Source organism: Geotrypetes seraphini, chromosome 6, assembly GCF_902459505.1.
Source record: "Geotrypetes seraphini chromosome 6, aGeoSer1.1, whole genome shotgun sequence".
NCBI classification, from domain to species: domain Eukaryota; kingdom Metazoa; phylum Chordata; class Amphibia; order Gymnophiona; family Dermophiidae; genus Geotrypetes; species Geotrypetes seraphini.
This window is the reverse complement of record NC_047089.1, coordinates 159,799,074-159,825,649: the sequence shown is the minus strand read 5'-3', so window position 1 is coordinate 159,825,649 and position 26,576 is coordinate 159,799,074. Positions and strand designations below refer to the sequence as shown.

The window sequence follows — 26,576 nt, the reverse complement described above, 5'->3', positions numbered from 1 at the left end:
GACTAGGGAGGACCAAAGTATGGACATCTAACTCTGATCACAGATGGGGAAGGGATGTCCAGGTCTAAAAAGATGGATGTTGTTATTTAGATCTGGTACTTGGCACATCAAGGTTACAGAAAGGTGTTCTGACTGAGTAGCTGTCCACTGGAGGAATTAAGTGGTTGTTGTTCCCTTTCCTCTCAAGTTTCAAGTTTTATTAGAATTTGATTAAATCACATTATCGAGAATTCAAAGCCGTGTACAATTTAAAATAAGGGAAAGACAAACAATGTATTTAGGGAACAAAAGACATGAAAACGAACACAAGGGAAGTGGGAGGAACTACAATGTGTTACAGGAAAGGAGAACATTAAAGGAAACACCAGATTAAGACTAACTATATAAGGTAGCCTTTAATGTTTTTATGAATCAAATGCATCCCCTGAATGTGAAACTAGGAAGGGATACTAAACTCTATGACAGCTTCAGGTACTATGGACTTGCTTAACAGAGCAGGGTGCAGATCTGAGGAGTGGCCTAATGGTTATTGCAGTGGATTGAGAACCAAAATTCAAATCCCACGTCAACTGCCTTTTTTTTTTTTTTTTTTTTTTTAAGAGTGTGAGCTCTTTAGGACAGAAAAAATTATGTTGTACCTGAATTATGACACCTGCAAGCCCGAAGACTATTAAAGCAGTGTATGTTCAGGTACAGCAGGTACAGCAGGCGTTTTTCTGTCCCTGGAGAGCTCACAACTTCAAAACAAAATCACAAACAATTGAAGTGGGATTTGAACCTGAATCCTCTGCTCTAACTATTAGGCTCTGCACTGACATCTGTGTGGCCATTTTATAACATGGATGGGGTTGATATTCAGCTGACAGTGCTCAGCATTTTGCTGACCACCACTAGCTTTTTGCCCAGAAATTCAATGCCAGGCCATGTCCAGTCTCTGACATTGAATTCCCAGGGTTACGAACCCAGCATTACGAACCCAGATAGACCATAGCCAGTTAAGTGCAATATTCAGCGCTTAACCAACTATGGGCCACTATAGTCTAGAGCAGGGGTGTCAAAGTCCCTCCTCGAGGGCCGCAATCCAGTCGGGTTTTCAGGATTTCCCCAATGAATATGCATGAGATCTATTTGCATGCACTGCTTTCATTGTATGCAAATAGATCTCATGCATATTCATTGGGGAAATCCTGAAAACCCGACTGGATTGCGGCCCTTGAGGACCGACTTTGACACCTGTGGTCTAGAGTCTACAGTCTATATGGTAAATCTAGGTATGGGTTCTTATCACGAGGTCTTAGTTGTCAGTACCAGGTGAAACTTTTGACTTTATTTTCCTGTTAGTTCTAATCACATGGGAAACTTTTGTTCCATCTCATCTACGTTTGAATCCAGGGTTGCCAGTTGCCTGTCTTTCCACCTCCTATCTCTCACCTTTAAAAGGTCATTAGATGACTGTTTTTCCTGTCTCTGTTACATACATTTTCTTGTTGACTGCATTTTTGCATTCTCTGGACTTAACCCTGTCAGCCCACAATCTTCCAACCACCACTTTAAAAATTTCCTCTTGTCCCCTCCATCATCCCAAGGTCACCCTACTCCAAATGTCAAGCTCTGCTACAGGCTTCTGTTACACTCAAGCTCTGTGACTCCATTGCTTCTCCTGCTTCCGCCATCCCTGTGCCCTTAATTTACAAACATCTGCCTTGACTTAGGCCTGTATATGTCTCACTGGATACCTGGCATCTCAAGGCCTACAGTCAGGCCATGTCACTCCCCATTATCATGCTCATAATAGCGAGAAATCTTCAACACAAGATTTCCCTTGGAGTTTGATCTCTTTGTATTTGTGCATGGATGGACAGGAGTCTTCTGTTTAACAATGTATGCCTTTTTGCTTTGCTAGAAATGTTTGTTTTTGTCAGTTATGCTTCATTGAAAAAAAAAACAACCCAGTTTGAATCCATAAAATCTTTTTACAAATGAAAGTAAATATAAATATTTGTTCAGCATAAGTCTTTTCATAAGCTTTTGATGGTATGAGAGTACTCAGGTTCTGCAAACATAAACTTATGTTTTCAGGTACATTCTGATTAATTTTTTTCAGTTTCAACAATCAGGATTACAATATTTGTTTTCTTCTCCTTTCATATCCCTTAATTCAGTGGTTCTTAAATGTATCCTGGGGGACCCCCCAGCCTGTTGGGTTTTCAAGATATCCCTAATGAATAAGAATGCTTGAAGACTCTCCCGTTCCCATTAAGGCAGTGATTCTTGAATCTGTTCTGGGGGACCCCCAGCTAGATATCCCTAATGAATATGCATGAGGCAGATTTGCATATAATAGAGGTAACAGGCATACAAATCTGCCTCATGCATATTTATTAGGGATATCTTGAAAACCTGACTAGCTGGGGGTCCCCCAGGACAGATTCAAGAACCACTGCCTTAATGGGAACGGGAGAGTCTTCAAGCATTCTTATACTGGTTTATTAAAAGCTGTCGTATACAAAGAATCCAGACTTCTCCAGCACCAGTATGAAACTTGGTCCTCACTGTGATCAGTGACAACTCACTTTTACATTTCTACTGCTCACAATTTTCTATCTTTTGGTTTTAAGTCCATGAAGTGGAGTGATGAAGGAATTTACCTGCTGGCTTCACAGCCTGTGGACAAATGCCAGTCCCAGGATGGAGCAGAATCAGCTCTGCAAGAGATTGAGAAGTTCTTGGACACTGGAGCAGAGAGCAAAATCAAGGATTTGACTAATGTTTACAAACAATATGAATCTGTTCTCACCCAAGAGCTTAAGGTAATTATGTCACAGCTGGGTAGTGTATAGTTGCTTACTGTTTTCATATTAACATACTCATTTATTGTATAGAAAATTTATAGGAAAACAGGAGGATAAAATATGCAGTTGTAGTACTATGGTAATACTTCTAGGGACACCAGTTTTTGAGGAGGCGTCACCAAGGGCAGGAGTGACTGGGGATTACTTCTGCCCGTACACCCAATAGATCAATAGGGAATGCCCGTTAGATGGAGGAAGTCGTATGGAAGGACTTGTGTTTGGGGATGGGGGTCTGATGGGAGTGAGGAATTGAGAAGGGGACTTGTTTTTATTTCGGGGAGCAATACTGCAAGCCGTTGTTGGTGCAGTCCAGGAGCATTTGATGGCACAAGGTACATACCACAAGTCATGTTTCACATGCGTTTGCATATTTTGCAGCTCATTACTATACATCCCTCATTAACCTAAATATCCCCAAATTAGGGCAAGACAAGCTACATTAGAACCCTTGAATTCTCATTAAGGGGCAAATAACATGACTTAATGTCCTAATTCAGCTTGATAACTTCCCGTCAATGTGTCTTTTCACTGTTTTTCCCACATGCCAAGTTTCATCCAATTCCATTAAATGTTCAATGTTGTTTTGCCCTCATACAGATGGATAGACGTTCTTCTCTCTTGTATTGCTCTTTCCATCTTCCGTTGGATTGTGAAGAGTAAAAAAGAACCATCATATCTGGTCTAGATAAGTAACATGCTTGTGGCCCTGTTACAGGAGCATTTGCACAAAGTTTTTCAGAAGCAGGAAAGCTTGCAAGAGATGTTTGAGAAAAGACAAGCAAGCTTGAAGAAGCTCGCTGCAAAGCAAACCCGGCCTGTTCAGCCAGTGGCACCAAGACCTGAGGGCTTTTCAAAATCTCCTTGCCCTTCTCCAGGTAAAGAGCTACCGGTATGCTGTGAGAGCTAAAAGTTTTCATGTTCTTTTTTTTTTTTTTGCAAATAATTTTTATTGAGAAAGCAGTTAATACAAACAACAAGGTCCATGTTCTTATTGTGTTCTGTGGTGGATGGGAGTGTTTCCAAAGCATTTATTGAGCTTTTACAAAAGTACAAAGCAGTGTATTATTTTCAACTGGCACATGTATGTTTGTGACTACCGTAATCTCTTTTTCTTCACTAGGTCTCCGAAGAGATTCCGACTATGCTTCCAGTCCAGAAATCAATGCTGTTCGAAGGATGAACTACAGAAGAGTAAAGGTAGTGTGCCTGTGTCTCATCATTATTACATCATTATTAACTACAAAAATGCTTGAGACAATCAAAATAAGCATGTATTTATTTATTTTTTTAATTTCTTTATTCATTTTTAAACTTACATCAAGTGTACATCACTCCCTTCCTATCCCCATCGTCCAACGGCCCCACCTCCTCTCTCGCTGGTCGCTTCCCCTTTACGTAACTGAAGAATGCCTTGAAGTTTTTCGCCTCCCTGGCCAGCCCCTCTTCATATTTCCCTTTTGCTTTTCTAACCTCTCGGTGGCATTCCAGGCGCACAGGAAATGCCAAAAGGAATGCCACCGAGAGGTTAGAAAAGCAAAAGGGAAATATGAAGAGGGGCTGGCCAGGGAGGCGAAAAACTTCAAGGCATTCTTCAGTTACGTAAAGGGGAAGCGACCAGCGAGAGAGGAGGTGGGGCCGTTGGACGATGGGGATAGGAAGGGAGTGATCAAGGAGGATAAAGAGGTAGCTGAGAGGTTGAACACGTTCTTCTCGTCGGTTTTCACGAGAGAAGACACATCTAATATACCAGACTCAGAGGAACTCATGAGTGGGGAACAGGCTGAAAAATTAGAACACATAGAGGTAAGTAAGGAGGATGTCCTCAAGCAGATAGACAGGTTAAAATGCGGCAAATCGCCGGGCCCGGATGGGATCCACCCAAGGGTTCTGAAAGAACTAAGACAAGAAATAGCGGGCACAATCCAGCATGTTTGCAACCTATCCTTGAAAACTGGAGAGGTACCAGAGGACTGGAAATTGGCGAATGTCACACCTATCTTCAAGAAGGGATCGAGGGGTGACCCCGGAAACTACAGGCCGGTGAGCCTGACTTCAATTATAGGGAAGATGGTGGAAGCTATGATCAAGGATGGTATTTGCGAGCATATCGAGAGAAATGGCCTACTGAGAACAAGCCAGCATGGATTCTGTAAGGGAAGGTCATGCTTAACGAACCTTCTGCACTTCTTTGAGGGAATAAGCAGTCGGGTGGACAATGGGGAACCTATAGACATCATTTACCTTGATTTTCAAAAGGCTTTCGACAAGGTGCCACATGAAAGGCTGCTTAGGAAACTGTGGAACCACGGGGTGGGAGGGGATGTGCACAGATGGATCGAGCACTGGTTGTCGGGTAGACTGCAGAGGGTCGGAGTAAAGGGACAATACTCTGACTGGCGGGGAGTCACGAGCGGTGTGCCACAGGGATCGGTGCTGGGGCCGTTACTCTTCAACATATTTATCAATGACCTGGAAAAAGAGGCAAAGTGCGAGGTTATAAAATTTGCAGACGATACCAAACTGTGTGGCAGAGTTAGGTCTAGGGAGGAGTGTGAGGACCTGCAAAGGGACCTGGACAAGCTGGAAGACTGGGCAAACAAATGGCAAATGCGCTTTAACGTGGAAAAATGCAAGGTCATGCATATAGGTAAAAAGAACCCGCTGTTCAAATACAAATTGGGGGGGGGCATTATTGGGAGACAGCAGTCTTGAGAGAGACTTGGGTGTGCTGGTAGATGCATCACTGAAGCCATCTGCGCAGCAGCCTCGAAAAAAGCCAACAGAATGCTGGGCATCATAAAGAGGGGCATAACAACCAGGACGCGGGAAGTCATCATGCCATTGTATAGAGCTATGGTGCGTCCACATCTGGAATACTGCGTTCAATATTGGTCGCCGTACCTCAAGAAGGACATGGCGGTGCTTGAGAGAGTCCAAAGGAGAGCAACGAAACTGGTAAGAGGGCTGGAACACTGCCCATATGCCGAGAGGTTGGATAGGCTGGGGCTCTTCTCTCTGGAAAAAAGGAGGCTCAGGGGAGATATGATAGAGACCTTCAAGATCATGAGGGGCATAGAGAGGGTGGATAGGGACAGATTCTTCAGGCTGAAGGGGTCAACAGGCACGAGGGGGCATTCGGAGAAACTGAAGGGAGATAGGTTCAGAACAAATGCAAGGAAGTTTTTATTCACCCAAAGGGTCGTGGACACTTGGAATGCGCTACCGGAGGAAGTGATCAGGCAGAGTACGGTACAGGGATTCAAACAAGGATTGGACGGATTCCTGAGGGATAGGGGGATCGTGGGATACTGAGAGAGGTGCTGGGATGTAACACAGGTATAGAAAGCAAACCAAGTAATAAGTATAGAAATCTGACCAGGTCGTGCATGTGCAAGACCGGAGGGTTAGGACTTCGATGGGAAGATAAAACTCAATGGGAAACCAAGGTGGCAAGGGGGCCCCTTCTGGTGTCTCAGACAGGCCGTGACCTGTTCGGGCCGCCGCGGGAGCGGACTGCTGGGCAGGATGGACCTGAGGTCTGACCCAGCGGAGGCACTGCTTATGTTCTTATGTTCTTATGTACAGTAAATATCAACCAAATATAATACAACATCACTTGAAAACTTTTCAATATCCTACACCAAGAAGATTTAACCCCCACCCCCCTCCCAAATTCATATACAACTAATATATACCACATGAAAATAATATCTTACGACAATCATCTATATATTCTTAATGGAAAAACAAGAAATCCCCTCCCCAAATCCACATGTGTATTAAGATTGGGAAAAGTGTAACTTATTCATTACTATAATTTAATAAAGATCCCCACACATTCTTAAATTTATTATAATAACCTTTTTGAACAGCCAACGCTCTTTCCATTTTATACATATGACAAACTGAAGACCACCAAAAACAATAATTCAGTCTTCTACAGTCCTTCCAATTATGTGTTATTTGTTGGATGGCAACTCCTGTTAATATCAATAAAAGCTTGTTATTATTAGCAGATATTTGACATTTAGCTCTCATAGTCATGCCAAATAAAATTGTGTCATATGACAATGCTACATGGTTCTCTAACAAACAATTTATTTGATCCCAAATAGGCTCCCAAAAAGCCTTAATGAATGGACAATAAAACAATAAATGATCTAAAGTTAATAAGCATGTACTTATAACAGCACGCGTAGCTTTTGGAAATTTTGGTTTTTCTATCAGTGAGATAAGTACATGGTTATTTTGATTTTCTCCAGCATTTTTGTGATTGTCATCTCACTGCCATTATTTGTAACGTCGTGGTTTTTGTACGCTGAATTGTTTTTTCTATTATAGGACAGCAGCGGTCTAAATCCTGTTGTAAAAATGCACTTGTCACATTAAGAGACTTCACAGTTTATATTCACTTGCACTGTGGGAACGGTCCTGTGATGTTTCACAAGGAAATACCTTTTTGGGTTTATTGGAATGATAACTCTGTTTGAGGGGTTTTTACCCTGTGGTGAGTTGTGAAGACTGAGGACCCTCTCCTCACATTTATAAATTCTTTGCAGTTTATTTTAGGTTTTTACCGCTGCTCTCCTATGTAGAACTGGGGAGAGATTTATTTCCCAGCCCTCCGCGCTGAACACTGGCTTCCAATTAACCAAAGCTGCGCATTCAAAGCCCTGGTAATAGCGCATAAAATAATTTATGCCACCACCCCTGCCTACATAGAATCCAAGCTAACCCTGTACACCCCTCACCCGCCCCCTCCGCTCAGAAATGGAGAAACGCCTATGCATCCCCCCAGGAAGGTCTCTCCTGTCAGAAATCGCCGGCAAACGCTCCTACAGCCACTTCATCCTCCAACTCTGGAACCAACTCCCTCCGCAAATCAGATTACAGAACTCATTGATGAATTTCCGGAAAGCGGTAAAGACCCTTCTCTTTAACTAAAATTCAACCGCAGTCTATGCCTCACCTTCCTTAGCCCCCCCTCCCCTCTACCCTGTCTTCTCCATTCTAAACTTCTACTTAAATTGCTGTATAGTCCATTCTTAACCTGTACTTAAATTGCCGCATAGTCCTTGTACTTAAACTACTGTATAGTCTTTGTATTGTCCAAATGTACTCCACTGTGAATGTTTGCTTGTAGGCCATTCTGAGCTACTGGGAGGACGGGATAAAAATCTAAATAAATAAATAAATAAATAAATAATACTTTTGCCATTTGTCAATTTTGGTTTTTTTTGTTAACAAACCTCTTTAAACTCCATAATCCACAGAGTGAACTGAATGAAAACTTTCAAAACCGAAGTGGGTCTGTCATGGAGGATGAAGAAAACCTGGCCGTATTACGAAGGTGGGGCTATCTTGGAGTTGTGATGGAAGTCTGGCAGGTTTTAAATACAGGCTTAATTTTGAATTGGTGCATGTTCATCAAATCTTTCTGAGATTAATGATTTTACTTTTGTAATTATTGGGTCTGATGTTCAGCCAGTGCAGTGACTGTAATAAGTTGAATCTAGCTGCAGTGCTTAACTTGGTCTGTATATTCAGTGTAGTGGTCCTCATAGATAGTAGTGCTAAATATAGGGATAGTGCAATCACCATGCTGATAATATCTGTTTAATTTAGTGGCTGGAAATGGTTGCTAAATGGCAAATTTTTTAGATCTCCTCGAAGTGTCCCAAAACTGACTCCTTGTATGGATAATATTGAACCATTCAGTCTGATATCCATATAATATTTGAAAATACACAGATAAGAAGATATTTATTTACTGGTTTGACTATTGGCCCAACTATTTTTGTTTAATAGTAAGAATCTTCTTTATTATGTTGCGAGTCCAGTCCAGATGAGTGAGATGTCCCCCTACTAGCAGATGGAGGCAGAGCACACTGACAGTTCAGTGATGTCATCATCAGCATAAGCCAACCAAAGTAAAGAAACAATGGTACAACTGTCTGCAGTGAAAAACAATCCAGAGCAAGCAAAACAAAAAACTGCAGACTTTGTACACGATGCAGGCAGACTTTATTTATAACAAGTAAAACATTAGATTAAAAACCTTTTACCAGGCAAGGGACCCAACACGGTCCGTGTTTCGTATAATCTTCATCAGGGGTCCAATAAATAACGTGCTGAGGAAATCTGAAATGCTGGTGACACGCTGAAAGTGACTTCGGCAGCACTTTCAGCGTGTCACCAGCATTTCAGATTTCCTCAGCACGTTATTTATTGGACCCCTGATGAAGATTATACGAAACACGGACCGTGTTGGGTCCCTTGCCTGGTAAAAGGTTTTTAATCTAATGTTTTACTTGTTATAAATAAAGTCTGCCTGCATCGTGTACAAAGTCTGCAGTTTTTTGTTTTGCTCATCATCAGCATAAGGCCAGTGCAGCCCTGGAGCTTGCCAGTATTTATCTGCCTCCAGCAGATGGTACAGATAAACTGGTGCATGAGGATAGCTGTTTTTTTATTTGCGATGGGCACAGGATATGGTCTGTAGCCCATGGGAAAACTCAGGAATTGGTCTATGGACCTTTGCCCCATTAATCAGGTGGAGTCCTCCATGAATCCCAAGTTTCATCATTTAGGTTTTATAGACAGTACACTGAAATCTTTTGCCCTGTGTGCAAATAACAGGCATGAGCAGGAGCCTGTGAAAACACAGAGTGAAGCTCAGGAGAGCTGCCAGAGTTTCTTTGAACGTCCCTGAGGCACCCCATAAGAGGAATCTATGCTGGAGGATTTGTCCCTCCTCCTCCCCCTCCAAGCACTCCTTTGGCCAGAACTTGTGCAGTCCTTGTGATAGTAAACCAGTAATGGAATAGGCATTTGCTTGGTAATCCTGTTGGACAGTGCCAGGACAAGGGTCCAGAGATCCCAGGCTTTGGCCTCCAGGTCTTGACCTAGGGAAGTGACTACTGGCAATGAACTTGGAGGACTGCTGCCAGCAAGGTGATGAGTACCAGTTGGTCTCTTTCACTCTCCATACATCCCATAATCTTCCCCTCTACCTTCCTTTTCCTTATTTGGGGCCCTCCCTCATCTTTATCAGCTAAAAGATGTAAGAGCATTTGTTAGCCTATAAGTCTGCATCTTGCAGGAAGTGGCAGTGCACAGGAAGCAGCCAGGAGGTTAGTTCTCTGGGTTGGAGAGACGTTTAGGTGCCTTCCCCTATTTCACCAAATGCAGGAATCCTGGAGTGCGAATGCGAATGCCACAAAGTGGAAGCCTTTTTGGTGTGGCTGTTGGGTGGTGGAGTGATTGCAGTCAGCATTATTCACTGGCAAGCTCTGATGTGGAGAATGTGGGAAGGCAACTCTGCCACAGCCAGGACCCACAAGGTAATAGCAAATGACTAGCAGTGGCATGAGGAAGGTCATGTTGGGGGAAAGTTTCAGACTTGCTGTGGGAGCAGAGTGATTGTTTGGTGTTCCTGCAGCAATCAGGTTTGCAACAGGCACTTTTCAAGCTTGGCTTAGTGAACTCTTAAGGGATAAATGCAAATTCCTCTATTTTGAGCCACCAGAGAGGCTTTCTCACACTTACTGGTGAAGGGGAGAAGCCTGTAAGGGTGTGAGGTATCCCTAGTGATAGCAGTATGAGGGCAAGCTGTTTAGGATGCAGTTTCTTTCATTTGTGCTCTTTGTCTCATTTAAGTGGTTTGTATTACCATTTGTCTGTTTTATGCTATTTTCTACATCAGTTGCTCTGCCTTGGCAATAATTTCTGCTTACTTGCTAAATGGAAGGTCCTCAGCTTGGTCTGAGACCTGTTGGTTGTGCTGAAGTAGAGAAAGGGGAAAGAAAAGAAGAAAAAAATCAGGGAATATTAACTATTATGAACTAAGGGAAGCAGCTTGTGCCAAATGTTGTATAAAGAGTAGGCAGGCACCCTCCTTCCATTTTTCCTCTGATATGCAGTACTAAGAGTGTGGGAAAGTTTCATTTTCTTCCTTTCTGATTGGCAGAGCCAAGGTTGCTCCAGCTTTCTACTGAGTTTATATGGTGGCAGCCTTAGAACCTTGCACCTACACTGGAGGGTCTAGGATGTATAAGCGTTGACTCAGGATCAGTGGCATACCTAGCATATGTGACACCCAGGGCCCATCATTTTTTGACACCCCCCCCTATCTATATGAAAAATATGATTTTTAGTAACAATCTACATATCGCACAAGAGTGTATTTAGGAAAAGGCAGCATCTTAAACACTGCAGTGAGCACTAGAACACCAACACATACATTGTAAAACTAAACAAACCAGATCCTGCACAGTCAATTGATCCAGTACAGTCGATGCTATCAGAAAGCCATGTCCTTTTCATTCACACAGACAGATACACCTTTGCCCAATATGGAATAATCACAAACTAAAAATAGGAATATGTAAACAAAAGTTAAACTGATCTGCCAAGAAACCAGACTCTGCATACAATGCAACACCACAACACCACAAAAACAGTAATACATATCCTCTAATACTGTGCAAAATATAAAGACAGTAGATGTAAATTTGAAAAACTGATACATAACAATCACCACTTTACAAATTAACAAATAAAAATAAAACAAATAATGAGAAATATGAAAAAAACATTTTATTAGACTAATCCCCGTAAGCTCGGTCCTCATCCCCACAAACCACCTGATTCCATCCACACAAGCCTTGAATTGTTTTATATTGAACTTATTATATTAAATATAAAAAGAAACAATATTCTGTACAATTGTCAATTTATAAATCAGCGTCTTCTCCCCACTCTCTCTTCCCCATTTCCCTTCAGCGTCCTCAATCCACTCTCTCTCCACTTTCCTTCAGCGCACGCACATAAAAACAAGCAAGTAATTTTATATCATTTTCATTCTATTCATTCATAGAAATTAAAGTCTAAATAATGCCAGTCACATAACAAAACATGATTTTACAAAAATAATTCCCTGCAGTCAAGCCTGCAAGGATTACTAGATGTCTTTCAACAGCTCCCCTCCCTCCCTCCCCGTTACCTTCGTGGCCAAATCAAAATGATCTACCAACAATAAAATTTTAAAAACACAAAGCACATTGTACGTAGAGAAAATGTTAATTATCATTTATATTCCGCGGGTTTTCAAAGAGGTCAAGGCAGATGACTTTATGCAATGTCACCTCAGAAACAACTATACAAAAATAGACAAATATACCCCCTCCCTTTTTATTAAACTGCGATAGCGTTTTTTAGCGCAGGGAGCTGCGCTGAATGCCCCACACTGCTCTCGACGCTCCCTGCGCTAAAAACTGCTATTGCAGTTTAGTAAAAGGGGCCCATAGTGCAAAATATAGACAGCATATCTAAATTCTCAAAACGGACACATTTTGATCACTAAATTGAAAATAAAATTATTTTTCCTACCTTTGTTTGGTAATTTCATCAATCTCTGGTTACACTTTATTCTTCTGACTGTGCATCCAATATTTCTTCCCTTCTTTCAGCCTCCTGTATGCTTCCTCTCCTCCAGACTTCATTCCCTCCCCCATTCATTCTTTGTTTCATCCTGTCCCCTTCTTTCTTTCTCTCTCCATGCCCCCTTTCTTTCTGTATGTCTGTCTTTCTCTCTCTCTCCGTGCCCCATTTCTTTCTTTCACCCTGCCCCCTTCTTTCTTTCTCTCTCCATGCCTCCTTTCGTTCTCTATGTCTGTCTTTCTCTCTCTTTCCCCATGCCCCATTTTTTTCTTTCTTTCACCCTGCCCCCTTTCTTTTTTTCTGGATCCCTGTCCCCCCCCCTTGCTTTCTTTCTGGCTCCCTGGCTCCCCCCTTTCTTTCTTTCTTTCTCCCTTCCCTCCCCCATGCCACCGCCGCTACCACCACCATGCTGCCACCACGGCCGGGGAAAGGCTGCCACTGGCCATCAGAAACAGGCCGGCGCTGAATTCGCCCTCCTTCTTTTCCCGCGGGCCGACCAACTCTGGCTGCCCGACATCAATTCTAACGTCGGAGAGGACGTTCCGGGCCAGCCAGGCAGCGATTGGCTGGCCCAGAACGTCCTCTCCGACGTCAGAATTGACGTCGGACAGCTAGAGTTCCTCGGCTCGGGGAAGAGAAGCAGCAGGGAGGGAGAATTCGGCGCCGGCTTCTTTCTGATGACGGCAATGGCAGCCTTTCCCCGGTGGCAGCCTATTGCCCGATAAGTGGCCAGCTGAACACCTCCTTGGGCCTTGCACCTGGGGTGGACCGCCCCCTCCCCGCCCCCCCTTGGTACACCACTGCTCAGGATTTTCTAGGTGTTGGTTCCTTTTTCAATGCTTAGGACCTATGTGGTTGTCTAGCTGTGCTCTTGGAGGGATGAACAGTTTAGCTCCCAAGTCTGTTGCTCTTCTTCTGTTCTATAGTCCTAGTAAAACTGTGGCCCTGCTCTTTATACTCAGAACAAAGGATTTGATGCTAAACTCGGCTGTGTGCTAGCTTAGCAATTACATTCCTCCCTCCTTGTTCACTGTGATAGGGGATTAACAGACCCGCAAATACAGAAAAATCGCGAATAACTTTTTCTTATGCTATTCGCTGTTTTATGTTAAAAACTATCGTGAATATGGTGAAACCGCGAATAACATGGTGGGAGACCTGGCCTGTTCCTGAACGAGAGGCAAAACACGGTGAAGAAAGTGCTTGGAATCAGCGATTTCTCTATGCAAGCTGACATAATTTTGGGAGGGGGGAGTCAGCAAGCTAAAAACCACAATAGCTGAAACCGCAAATATGGAGGGAAAAGTGTACTCTCAACCAGGCCTGGGAAAGTGTACCATATGGTTCAAGGTTGGTGGTTAGCTTGGTTGATTTTTCTTGTTTCCCTACTTCCTTGGCTTTATTATTGCAAGCTGGATTTTCAGGAGAATGGAACTGATGACATGACTGTCCCATAAGTACTTGTCTTCTTCCCTGGACCTAGAAGTTTTGGTACCTCCCACTCATTTGGACTAGTCTAGCAAAATGATTAGGAAGATTGAATGTTAACTTACCTGTTAATTTCCTTTCCTTGAGTCCTGTTAGAAAAATCCAGGATGCCTGGGAAGACTGCAGCTGGATTTCTCTAGGTATCAGTTGGCATCTAAGTGGATCTCATGGGGGTTCCACTGGAGGTCCCCAGGGCAGAATCTCCCTGGCCTCTCTAGACTGAGAGTTCATTTACTGCCATTCTATAAGACTGTTTTAAGGCTGTGCATTGAGAATGATGTTGGGCTATAATGAGCTGCCAAAACAATAAAATCCAAATAGCACCAAAAGGTTCCACAAAGGAAATGAAGCAGCAAAACAAAAAAAGGATTGTGGAACAGAAGTTCGGATATACCAATTTGTAGTTTAACAAGCGTCCAAATAACTTAAAAACAATCATCGGATGTACCAGGCTGTGCTGCTTGTTTGTAGCCTAACTACTTGGATTTTTTGTGGATTCTATAGGATCTCTGAGGAAGACATTTTTATTTTGCTGAAACACGGCCCTTGGAAGGTCATTTTTATTTTATACATTATTTGATTTCTATCCTGTGAGTCCCTTATGACTGTATACATCCTTTGTGGATTGTTTTTAAGTTATTATCTGGATGCTTATTAAACTACAGACTTGTACATCTGATCTGTTCCACAATCTTTTTGTTGTTTTGCTACATTGAGCTGCTGCTGTGTTGTTCGGTGCTGTGGCACATTTTCTTCACACTATAGCTTTGACTGTGAATGTTGATTTACATTGTTCTGTAAAATTGAATTTTTAATACCTTTCAAGTGTTGCAGATATGCTTTGTGAATAGTGTACTGGCAAATTCCAGGGCTGTACTCTGCCTAGACCACAGCTCAAACTAAGCCTATCAGCAAAGAGCACATCATCTTGACAAGGCACATATATTTACGCCAATTGGTATTATATAAAAGTTGAATGCAATAAATAATCTCTTTGGTATTTTTGGTCACAGGCATGTCATGAATGAACTTATCGAAACTGAACGAGTCTATGTAGATGAACTCCTCTGTGTACTTGAGGTACTCATATAAACTTCAGCATTCCTAATTGTTTCATATTTTATTCCAATTCACAGAATTAAGGGAATTATAGTCTTCTGGTGTGTGTAAAATTATCATGTTAATACATTGCCACTTTGCAAGTTAATTGTACTTATGTTAAGTAATATGGTCTCCAATACACTGTAGTTCAGAACATCAGCAATTTCAGAATGATAACTGTTCCCTCATTAGTGATTTGATGACAATAGTGGAGCACATCTTGATAAAATATGTATATTCGGTATTATAGCAACAATATACATTTCAGTGGATTTACAGTATATATAGTAGTTCTGCGCATTGTAGCCCACTGTAGCTGAGACCAGGGCTCTATAGCACTCCCAGTGGTTACACCAGAATAGCACACCAGCGTGTGACCCGAAATGGAGTTACCCTGCAGGACTGAACTGTTCTTAGGCAGGAATCAAAAATCAAAGATCCCACAATCAAAGTTCATTGGTAAATGATTCAACTTTACTCATTCCTTCATGAGGGAAGTAGTTCATTATTACAGCTTGTAAACTGGTCAGAATTCCCAAACAGCAGTAAAGCAAAAGGAATAAGGAAAATAAACAGCACCAAAAATAAAGTCTAAAACTTTGTCAGGATTAATTTTAGTCCCAGCTACACCTGAGGTTCAGCTCTCCTCAGAGCTAGCACTGCCTGCTCTCAAGCAAGCCGTTTCACAAAAATTATGTAGAGTTCAGGGCACTTGTGCTCCAACTATAGTGCTCAAAGTGAAAGCCTCTGGCAGCCTAAAATATCCCTGCCAGGTACAGGAGAGTGTCACAGGTTTTGCAAGGCAAAAAGCACAACAAATTGCTGCCAAAATCCCCTCCCTGGGTGTTAGCAAAACCTCTCCCCAAAATGACACTCTTAGCTTTGTCAAAGTATCAACAAAAAACAAGCAAGCAAACAGTTACATTAAGAAAACAAAACCAACAACTCACTGCTTGCAGCTTGAGGCCCAGTCAACCTGCATGGCCTCAGGAAAATTGGTATCCCCTTCAGGAAAACTCTCTTGGCATTCCATGGGCAGTTCAGCCTCCAACAAAGACAGCTCCTCAGCTGGTCCCGACTCCTCCACTTCCATCGGTGTAGGGTTAGTGCACCTGCTTGGCCTAGGGAGTACCTCAGGGAGACAAGGCCTAAACCTCCTCCCTAACCGGCCTGCCTGTCTGCTCTCCACTGCTGGTTTAAATACCTTAGGTGCACGCCCTACTCTGTCTGAGTCAGCAGTGTTCCAGGGGCCTCTTGGGCTCCCCCCGGTGGCGACTTGGGTAAAGATCACCTAATTCCTCCTCAGTCAACTCAGGCTCCCTCTGGTGGTCCAAGGAGATATTGTCTGACTGAGGAACCGGAGGGACCTTGGAATTTCCCTTCCTGGTTTCCATTTTCACTTTTCCCCCTGCCCTAACTGGGACCTTGGCAGGGAGAATACCTGGCTGGTCACAGCATTTAGAAGCCTTGTAGTACATTTTTGTGTTACAATCGGAACATATTTTTGTAGAAGGAACACCTTATCCTGAATTTATGTGTTCTTGGTACTCTTTTTCAGCTGCATTCAGATGAACTAACTATAGATGATATATTTGCCTCTCTGCTATGTCACAGGGTTATGCTGCTGAGATGGACAATCCCCTTATGATGCATCACATGTCACCAGATCTCCATAATAAGAAGGATATATTATTTGGCAACATGGAAGAAATTTATCATTTTCACAACAGGTTGGGTACAGGCCTACATTTTTGCTTAAATGGATATATGCATGTGTGTGAGGATATGTGTATTGGTCTTCTAAAAGTGATGGGAGATGTACTTAAAGAAACCCAAACATGTTATACAATATGATTATTTTGCTTGAGGCTGCCATGAGGATACTGTTTTGATTCCCAGAGCTGCTCTGCCTACCTTTATTTATTTATTTTTAAAATTTCTATACCGTTTTTATGCAAAACATTTCACAAGGGTTACATACATAAAATGTTAAAATCTATATAAAATGAGAAAATAAAAGACATATTTAGTGTAGCATAAGTTCAATGTAATATAAATCAATTGCTCAGAAAAATGCATTAACAAATAGTTTAGTCTTCAACATTTTCCTAAAAGAATTCCTCTCTCCACATTTTCTTTTTTTTTTTAATTTCTTTATTCTTTTTCAAACTTACATCAAGTGCACAAAAAGAACAACATGAAATACTATCATACAACACTTGAACATCATACATTATATTCTTAATATGTAAATTAATTAAAAACCCTCCCCCCTCCCATCTTTCTATACAATCATTAAAACTATCATATTCCTTCAAAATTTCAATTTTGCTACATCTTATCTTCCAATCTCCCCACCCCCCTATGTATATTATCAAAGAAAAATGATGCCTATTCACTACAAAAATCAACCATCGGTCTCCATATCTTTAAAAAAATTTTATAACTTCCTTTCTGTATTGCAATTGCTCTTTCCATCTTGTAAATATGACACAGGGAATTCCACCAAAACATATAATTGAGATTACTATAATTTTTCCAGTTGTTAGTAATATGTTGCATAGCAACACCCATCATTATCATCAAAAGCTTATTGTTATGTGCTGATAATTGACTTTTTTTCCTCATAGACATACCGAACAGAACAGTATCATATGATATTTCCACATGATTTTCCAATAAGCAATTTATTTGAGACCAAATTGAATTCCAAAAATTCCTAATGCAGGGGCAATAAAAAATTAGATGATCCATTGTCCCCACTTCTAGATTACAGTGCCAGCATCTATTAGATTTAGAGCTATCCAACTTTTGTAAACGAACTGGGGTCCAAAAAGCTCTATGTAATAAAAAGAACCAAGTTTGTCTCATAGATGCTGACACTGTACATCTCATTCTCCAAGACCAAATTCGTGGCCATTGAGAAGCAGAAATATTATGCTTAATCTCAATGCTCCAAATGTCTCTCAGACCAGTTTTTGGCTTTTTATTTAAAAATCCAGATAATAATTTATACCACTGTGCGGCTAGGTGTCCCATGAAATCAGCTTGGAAACATAAGAACTCCAAACTATATTGAGTATTAAGAGTTTTCCATTCAGGGAACCCCACCTGAATAGCCTGCTTTAGCTGCAACCATTTAAAACTTTGTGATTTATCAAGACCAAATCTAATTTGCAACTGTGAAAAGTCAAGCAGTTTACCATTTAAAATAACATCATTTAAAGTTCTTATGCCTGCTATAATCCAGTGTTTCCATAAGATTTGAGCTCCGCCAATTCGAATCTTGGAGTTTATCCATAAAGATTGATTTGTTGATTTGCTTATTGGAATAGATGTTAGATTACTAATGTATCTCAAAGTTTTCATGTATCAATCAAAATTCTGTTCTGTTTATATCTTCTAGGCATTTTTATACTAATAACATGAACTAAATGTAAAGGAAACATAAGATGCCACTCCAAATATAACCAATCTGGAGCATTATCATAGAGTTCTGGGAGGATCCAATACATACCCTGGCTTAAAATATAGGCTTGATGGTACCTATAAAAGTTTGGAAATTTAACCCCTCCCTCCTCAATTGGCTTTTGTAGAGATACTAGAGCAATCCTAGGTCTTTTACCCAGCCAAATAAATTTCGTAAGAATACCATTAAGTTTTTTATAAAATGACCCCTGAAAAAATATTGGTATCATACTCATTTGGTAACAAACTACAGGCAGAATCATCATTTTAATTGTTTGCACTCTCCCTCACCATGAAAGATGTAACGGATTCCAATGCTCACATACTTCTGTTATTTTTTTTAATAAAAGTTTTTCATTCTCTTTCAAAGTGTCTTCCAACGTCTTTTTTATCATTATACCTAAATATTTTAATCCCTCTTCTTTCCAGGTAAATGAAAAAGCATCAAATAAACCTTTAGTACAATGTACATTAAGAGGAAGAATCTCAGACTTATTCCAATTGATTTTATATCCTGAAAATTTTCCAAATGTATCAATCAACTCCAATAAACATGGAATGGTAGATTCAGGATTCCTCAAATACAGCAATATGTCATCCGCATATGCTGAAACTTTATATTCTCTATCAGAAAAGAGAATTGCTTGTTGAATGGCCAATAACAAGGGTTCTAATACAATATCAAAAAGCAAAGGAGATAACGGACAACCCTGTCTAACCCCCCTCCGCAAAGTAAACCGATCAGAGAAACTATTATTAATGTACAATCTTGCAGAAGGGGAGCTATACAAAGCTTGAATCATTTGAATAAATCCCGGACCAATACCAAACCAACCAAGTGCTTGATACATAAAAGACCATTCAACTCTGTCAAACGCTTTTTCCGCATCTAAAGAAATGGAAAAAACCGGATCTGCAATTTCTTTATATAAATTTAACATATGAAAAGCCAATCTAGTATTATCAGAGGAGTGTCTTTTTGCCACAAAACCAGTTTGATGCATATCAATGATAAAAGGGAGAGCCTTAGCTAATCGTAAAGCCAAAATCTTGGCCAAAAGTTTACCATCCACATTTATTAATGAAATGGGCCTGTAATTTGCAACCAAAGTAGGATCTCTATTTGGCTTTGGCAAAACAATTGTTACTGATTCCGCCATAGTACCTGTAATACATCCCTTAGACAATTGGGATTTAAATAAATTTAATAATTGAGGTAATAGAGAAACTTGAAATGATTTGTAAAATTCCACTGTAAATCCATCCCCACCTGGAGCGGATCCAACTCTAAGAGATTTCAATGCCGTTTCTAATTCTTTTAATGATATAGGCTCATCTAAACTCCTTTTTATATGATCTGGAACTTTCGGACCAATAATTAAATTTAAAAAATCTATACCATCCTTCTCTTTACCCTCATAAGATTCAGAAGAGTATAGTTCTTTATAAAACTTTAAAAATTTACTTAAAATGCTTTCAATTTGAGAATGCATCTCACCTTTCTCATCTTTAATTGCAATAACTTTTGTTCTTCTTTTCTTTGCTTTAAGGTAATTAGCCAATAACCTACCCGCCTTATTTGAATTTCCATAATACAAAGTTTGTTGATAAAAAAGGTCCTTCCTTATCAATTTTGATGCTAATTCATTATAATTACCTTTTGCTTTTAATAAATCTTGTAAAGTGTCATGTTCCCATTTATTTATCAATTTATCTTCCAAAACTTTAATTTCTCTTTCTAACTTAGAATATTGATTCTTAATTTGTTTCCTAATATAAGCAGAGTAAGAAATAATATTACCTCTTAAAGTAGCCTTAAAAGCATCCCAAATATTTTCCATTGAAATTTCGTCTGATAAATTATCTTGAAAATATTCATTAATTTTTAATTTTAATTCATCTAAAAATTTTGTATCAACAAGCAATGTGTTATCAAATCTCCAAATAGGTCTACTATACTCTTGCTGATCTATTTGAAGCTCAATCCATACACCCCCATGATCAGATATAATAATTGGGTCTATAGAAGCTTTTAACACTTGTTGAACTAAATGAGTTGAAACAAAAATATAATCAATTCTAGAAAAAGACTTATGAACTTGTGAACAAAAGGAAAATTCACGATCATTAAAATGAAGAATACGCCATATATCTTTTAAATCACATGAATGTACCAAATTGTCTAACCCTAATGATTTTATATCTCTACAAGGTTTTTTATCTAATAATGGATCCATAACAGCATTAAAATCTCCAGCCACAACCAATTTGGAAGCAGCCAGTGGGAGTAACAATCTCTGTACTATCTTAAAGAATTCATTTTGATTCGAATTAGGGGCATACAAATTAAACAAAGCCAGGGTATTATTTCCCATTCTCATCTCTACAAGGACCCATCTTCCCTTTGGATCTGAACCTACCATTTTAAAATTAGCAGTACATTTCTTATTAATAAGAATAGCTACCTCTGCCTTTTTCCCATCAGCAGGAGCAAAAAAACAATGTTTCACCCAATTTTTTTCCAATTTTTTTGATTCTAATATAGACAAGTGAGTCTCTTGGATGTAATAAATATCCGCATTCTGCTTTTTTAAGAATGCTAATATTTTATTCCTTTTAACCTGATGGTTGAGTCCATTCACATTTAAAGAAAAAATTTTTAAGTTACTCATAACCTTTTTTATAAGAATAATCTAACAAAAATAAGTAAATCAAATTGTTCCACAGTTCCTGAATATGCATCATTTTCCAAAATTCTAATTTTTTATACAAAACCTTATACCAGTAACCCCAACCCTCCCTATCCCACCCCCCACCCTTATTCATCATTGAGAACTTGAAAACGCACATTTGATGGTAAGTTCTGAGATGTACCCCACAAGCTTAAACATTGCAAATAATTATATCAATATAATAAGCCAAAAAAGAATTGAGTGCATAAATTATTCATTAATCAGCGATTATTACATATCCTTAAACAAGACATAAAAATCATTATACTACATCTCATACATTTTAATTTCATTCAAATGAAATGACATATATATATTAGATTATTAAAGACTCATCTCTCAAATTAACTCTTCTTAAAACTACAAAGATAAGTTAAATTAATTAATTTCATTTGAAATAAGGAAACCTATTTCTCTCAATTCATTTCCTCCCTAATATAATACCATCTTTTGCATCTTATTTTAATTAACTAATATGTGTTATCTTCTTTTAAACTCTTACCACAAAATGATCTTCCCATCCATAACATAGATTCCTCAATATAATGAACAGAATAATTATATAATAATAATAACTTTATTTTTGTATACCGCCATACCCAAGGAGTTCTAGGCGGTTTACATTTGATTAACAAAAAAATTACAAGTGGTTTAAAAACGATTGGACACTATTAGAAGCAAACAATAAATTACAAGTGGTTCGAGAAATAATTGAACAATATTAGGAGCAAGGGCGTAGTTGAAATATGTTATCAGAATTCTCATCTAACTCTTCATAAAATGCTGTCCAAAGAACAAACACACAGTGTTCTTAATATATTTCAAATTCTAATGCACTTGTAATACTTCCTTGTTTTCTGTGACCCGGAAGTAAAGAAGCAATCCTTGGACTAAACCATTATCTCATATAAACCCTAATGAGACTATAAACTAAAAATAAAACAAAAGAAAGCAAAGCAGCAAATGATACTAAAACAACTAAACACTTTCCATATCATTGTATTTTCCCCCACTTTTTCATCTCAAAAACTGAGAGATACTCAGAACATTCCCTGTTTGTTGCTGTAGTTCCATCTTATTTTTCACCGATCATTTGGGCTCTTCCAGCACTGCTGCAACATAGCATTATGAATTGCCAGGAACCATTCTCCAAGTAAGAAGCACAATGTAAAGTTTTTCTTTGTAGATTCCTAAGAATGTCCCTAAATAAATCCTCAGCGTTTTTATTAAAAACATGGCACACTCATACCATATGGCACATTTAGAACAAGATGATATAATAGAATCTGCACAGAAAGAAATTCTCTAATTTACATATCTCCCTCCATCTTCTTTCCAAGTATTCCAAATAGAATGTTAACTAATATTACTGCGTGTTTGAGGACAGTTAATTCAGTTGAATTCAAAAAGGATTCCATTTCTCCAAACATAAAATAAACATATCTTAACTTTATCTTTTTACTTCCTTTTTTCTTCTTTTCTTTTCAATCCTTCAAATAAAAAAGTACAAGTCCATCGGAACTTTTTATCTTCATCTTATGATATCATCAAATGCTCACAATCATCTAAAAAGTCTTTCAATTTGTCAGGACAATCAAAATTCATGGTTTTATTGGCATAGGTTACCCTTACTTAGCTCCTAATTGCCTCATTTGTGGCCGTAAATCCAACATTTTTTTCCTCTTATCAGCAGTGGCCTTAGCAAAATCTGGAACTATGTGAATTTTTGCATCCTAACATTTTAAGTTCTTATTTTCCTTTGCAAGCTTTATGATTTCCATCACTTGTTGGTGCCTTAACAGCTTAAAAATCAAAGGACATGGTCTTAAATCCTTGCCAACTCTTCTAACAGGAATCCTGTGAGCTCTTTCAAACTCTAAAGGAAATTTTAATTTGAGTGGTAAAATCTTAGGAAAAAACTGTTCAAGAAAGGTGATGGCATCATTATTTTCAACACCTTCAGGGAGACCAATAATTCTCAAATTATTCCGTTTTTCCCTGTTAATAATATCTTCCATTTCTTTAGAGAGAAATTCCACTTTTTCTTTATACATTTTACATTTCTTTAACTCAGCTTCATTTGCTGACATTCTTTTTTCCATCTGGTCCGTTTTTAGTTCAAATCTTTCCATTCTTGCTGTGAGACTTTTCATTTCTTCTTTCACCTCCTTCAGATTTTTAGCTTTGTCAGAAACAATCTCAGTTATTAGTTTCAGTTGAGCAGAAATGTCACCATTATCCTCTTTTGGCAACGGCACTTTCGCAGGATCCAGCTTTGATCTTTTAGCACCTCCACCACTTGGGCTAGCTCCTTCATTCTTCATCTGTTTATTTGTAGCCATAACCAGACTTGAAATCACTCAAAATCACTAAAATAAAACTAAATTAGTGACTTATTATTTCCTTCAGAAAGCTTGTGATATCAGAGCTCACTCAGCACTCAACCATCCAGCTGCGCTTCCAAGCCACGCCCCCCTCTCTCCACATTTTTGAATCTGGCCAACAAGGCCATTCCATAACTTAACTCCTGCAGCGTTCATGTCTACATGTGTAGGGTTGGTCTTTGTTTTCAACAATGCAGCACCTGCAGAATGCAGGGATCTTTGTGGTTGATAACGAGACATCATGTTCTTAAAAATTTCAGGCATCGTACCATATAAAAATTAATGACATCATATTATTTGCATCTCATCATTACCTGGATTAGTATAGTGCAGTGGGATAAGCAGTATTACCGTATTTTCGCGGATATAACGCGCACCTGTGTAAAACGCGCACAGGGGTATAGCGCGCAGAAATCACGATGATATGTACCAAAACTTTTCTATACCGCGCTCAGGCATATAACGCGCATGATGCCCGACGCTCCTTTCGCCCGCCCTGACTTTCCGTGCGCTGTCCCGACTCTCCGTTCACCCCCCCTGACTTCCGTGCACTGCCCTGACTTTCCGTGCGCTGTCCTGACTCTCCGTTCACCCCCCCTGACTTTCCGTGCACTGTCCCCCCTTGAAGTCCTGTCCCCCCTTGAAGGTCTGTCCCCATCCTGAAAGCCTGATGCCCCCCCCCCGACGTCCGATACATCCCCCCCCCGGCAGGACCACTCGCACCCTCACCCCGAAGGACCGCCGACTCCCCAACAATATCGGGCCAGGAGGGAGCCCAAACCCTCCTGGCCACGGCGACCCCCTAACCCCACCCCGCACTACATTACGGGCAGGAGGGATCCCAGGCCCTCCTGCCCTCGACGCAAACCCCCTCCCCCCAACGACCGCCCCCCCCCAAGAACCTCCGCCCGTCCCCCAGCCGACCCGCGACCCCCCTGGCCGACTCCCACGACACCCCCACCCGCCTTCCCCGTACCTTTGTGTAGTTGGGCCAGAAGGGAGCCCAAACCCTCCTGGCCACGGCGACCCCCTAACCCCACCCCGCACTACATTACGGGCAGGAGGGATCCCAGGCCCTCCTGCCCTCGACGCAAACCCCCCTCCCTCCAACGACCGCCCCCCCCCCAAGAACCTCCGACCGCCCCCCCAGCCGACCCGCGACCCCCCTGGCCGACCCCCACGACCCCCCCACCCCCCTTCCCCGTACCTTTGGAAGTTGGCCGGACAGACGGGAGCCAAACCCGCCTGTCCGGCAGGCAGCCAACGAAGGAATGAGGCCGGATTGGCCCATCCGTCCTAAAGCTCCGCCTACTGGTGGGGCCTAAGGCGCGTGGGCCAATCAGAATAGGCCCTGGAGCCTTAGGTCCCACCTGGGGGCGCGGCCTGAGACACATGGTCGGGTTTGGCCCATGTGCCTCAGGCCGCGCCCCCAGGTGGGACCTAAGGCTCCAGGGCCTATTCTGATTGGCCCACGCGCCTTAGGCCCCACCAGTAGGCGGAGCTTTAGGACGGATGGGCCAATCCGGCCTCATTCCTTCGTTGGCTGCCTGCCGGACAGGCGGGTTTGGCTCCCGTCTGTCCGGCCAACTTCCAAAGGTACGGGGAAGGGGGGTGGGGGGGTCGTGGGGGTCGGCCAGGGGGGTCGCGGGTCGGCTGGGGGGGCGGTCGGAGGTTCTTGGGGGGGGGCGGTCGTTGGAGGGAGGGGGGTTTGCGTCGAGGGCAGGAGGGCCTGGGATCCCTCCTGCCCGTAATGTAGTGCGGGGTGGGGTTAGGGGGTCGCCGTGGCCAGGAGGGTTTGGGCTCCCTTCTGGCCCAACTACACAAAGGTACGGGGAAGGCGGGTGGGGGTGTCGTGGGGGTCGGCCAGGGGGGTCGCGGGTCGGCTGGGGGACGGGCGGAGGTTCTTGGGGGGGGGGCGGTCGTTGGGGGGGGGGGGTTTGCGTCGAGGGCAGGAGGGCCTGGGATCCCTCCTGCCCGTAATGTAGTGCGGGGTGGGGTTAGGGGGTCGCCGTGGCCAGGAGGGTTTGGGCTCCCTCCTGGCCCGATATTGTCGGGAAGTCGGCGGTCCTTCGGGGGGGGGGGATGTATCGGACGTCGGGGAGTCGGCCGGGCAAGAGGGCTTGGGCTCCCTCTTGCTCCGATCGTGGATGCGGGTGCGGGTGGGAGCGCGTGCGAGCGATCGTTCGGGGTGGGGGTGCGAGCGGTCCTGCTGGGGGGGGGTGAATCGGGCGTCGGGCGGGGTGGGAACTATGTTTAAAAACTTTTCTATACCGCGCTCAGGCATATAACGCGCGAGGGGTATGCGCGGTAGGTAAAATCGCGTATAACGCGCGCGTTATATCCGCGAAAATACGGTAAAGACTCTTATTTGCTCAGGTGGCTTGAATTTTCTGAGATCTACAGAGATTTTAGGTAGCTTTAGATCTGTCTGTTCTAATCTACCTTCCCTCTAAGTTGCAGAGAAGCCCTCTATGTTCATGTTCCTGCTGATAGAGAGTGGGCTTCAGGATCACAGTGTACTTGTTCATCATTATAGAAAAAACAGTACTGAAGCACCACCCCCTTGCCATCAGGAATGGAAGAGAGGGAGGGAGAGACTTTTGCTCAGCTTAGAGCAGTGGTTCCCAAATCTGTCCTGGGGGACCCTCAGCCAGTCAGGTTTTCAAGATATCCCTAATGAATATGAATGAGAGAGATTTGCATACTTGTCACTTCCATTATATGCAAATCTCTCTCATGCATATTCATTAGGGATGTCTTGAAAACCTGACTGGCTGGGAGTCCCCCAGGACAGGTTTGGGAACCACTGGTTAGAGGGAACATTGGGTCTAACCTTTATCACCCTCAATAATAACTTTATACAGTATGAGTAGAACTTTGGTCTCCAAAGGTGGAAATGTACTAAAACAACCTTTGAGTGAAGCAAAACTACTCATGTGGCTGATGTTTTTTCTGCTTGCCAGTGGAAATACAAAGTTGCTTACCTGTAACAGATAGGCAGAATAAATCAGAGACACTTCCTAGAAAGCTGATATGAAGGTATGGACAAATTGAAGTGCCTCTACAGGGAAATAAACCAACTTTTTCTAGTTGTTGAGCTGAGAGAGCTA

At 41.6% G+C, this 26,576-nt stretch overlaps 1 protein-coding gene across 12 annotated transcripts in view; it reads left to right on the top strand.

The window, feature by feature from the left end:
* The window catches only part of MCF2L (MCF.2 cell line derived transforming sequence like), a 419,732-nt gene that overhangs the window by 304,777 nt on the left and 88,379 nt on the right, over positions 1–26,576 (top strand). For all 12 annotated transcript variants that reach the window (XM_033948040.1, XM_033948048.1, XM_033948047.1 and 9 more), the window contains 6 exons: positions 2,619–2,810; positions 3,568–3,727; positions 3,973–4,049; positions 8,126–8,202; positions 14,795–14,861; positions 16,497–16,612. In XM_033948040.1, the coding sequence (XP_033803931.1) occupies positions 2,619–2,810; positions 3,568–3,727; positions 3,973–4,049; positions 8,126–8,202; positions 14,795–14,861; positions 16,497–16,612 (689 nt within the window). The remainder of the gene's footprint in view (positions 1–2,618; positions 2,811–3,567; positions 3,728–3,972; positions 4,050–8,125; positions 8,203–14,794; positions 14,862–16,496; positions 16,613–26,576) is intronic.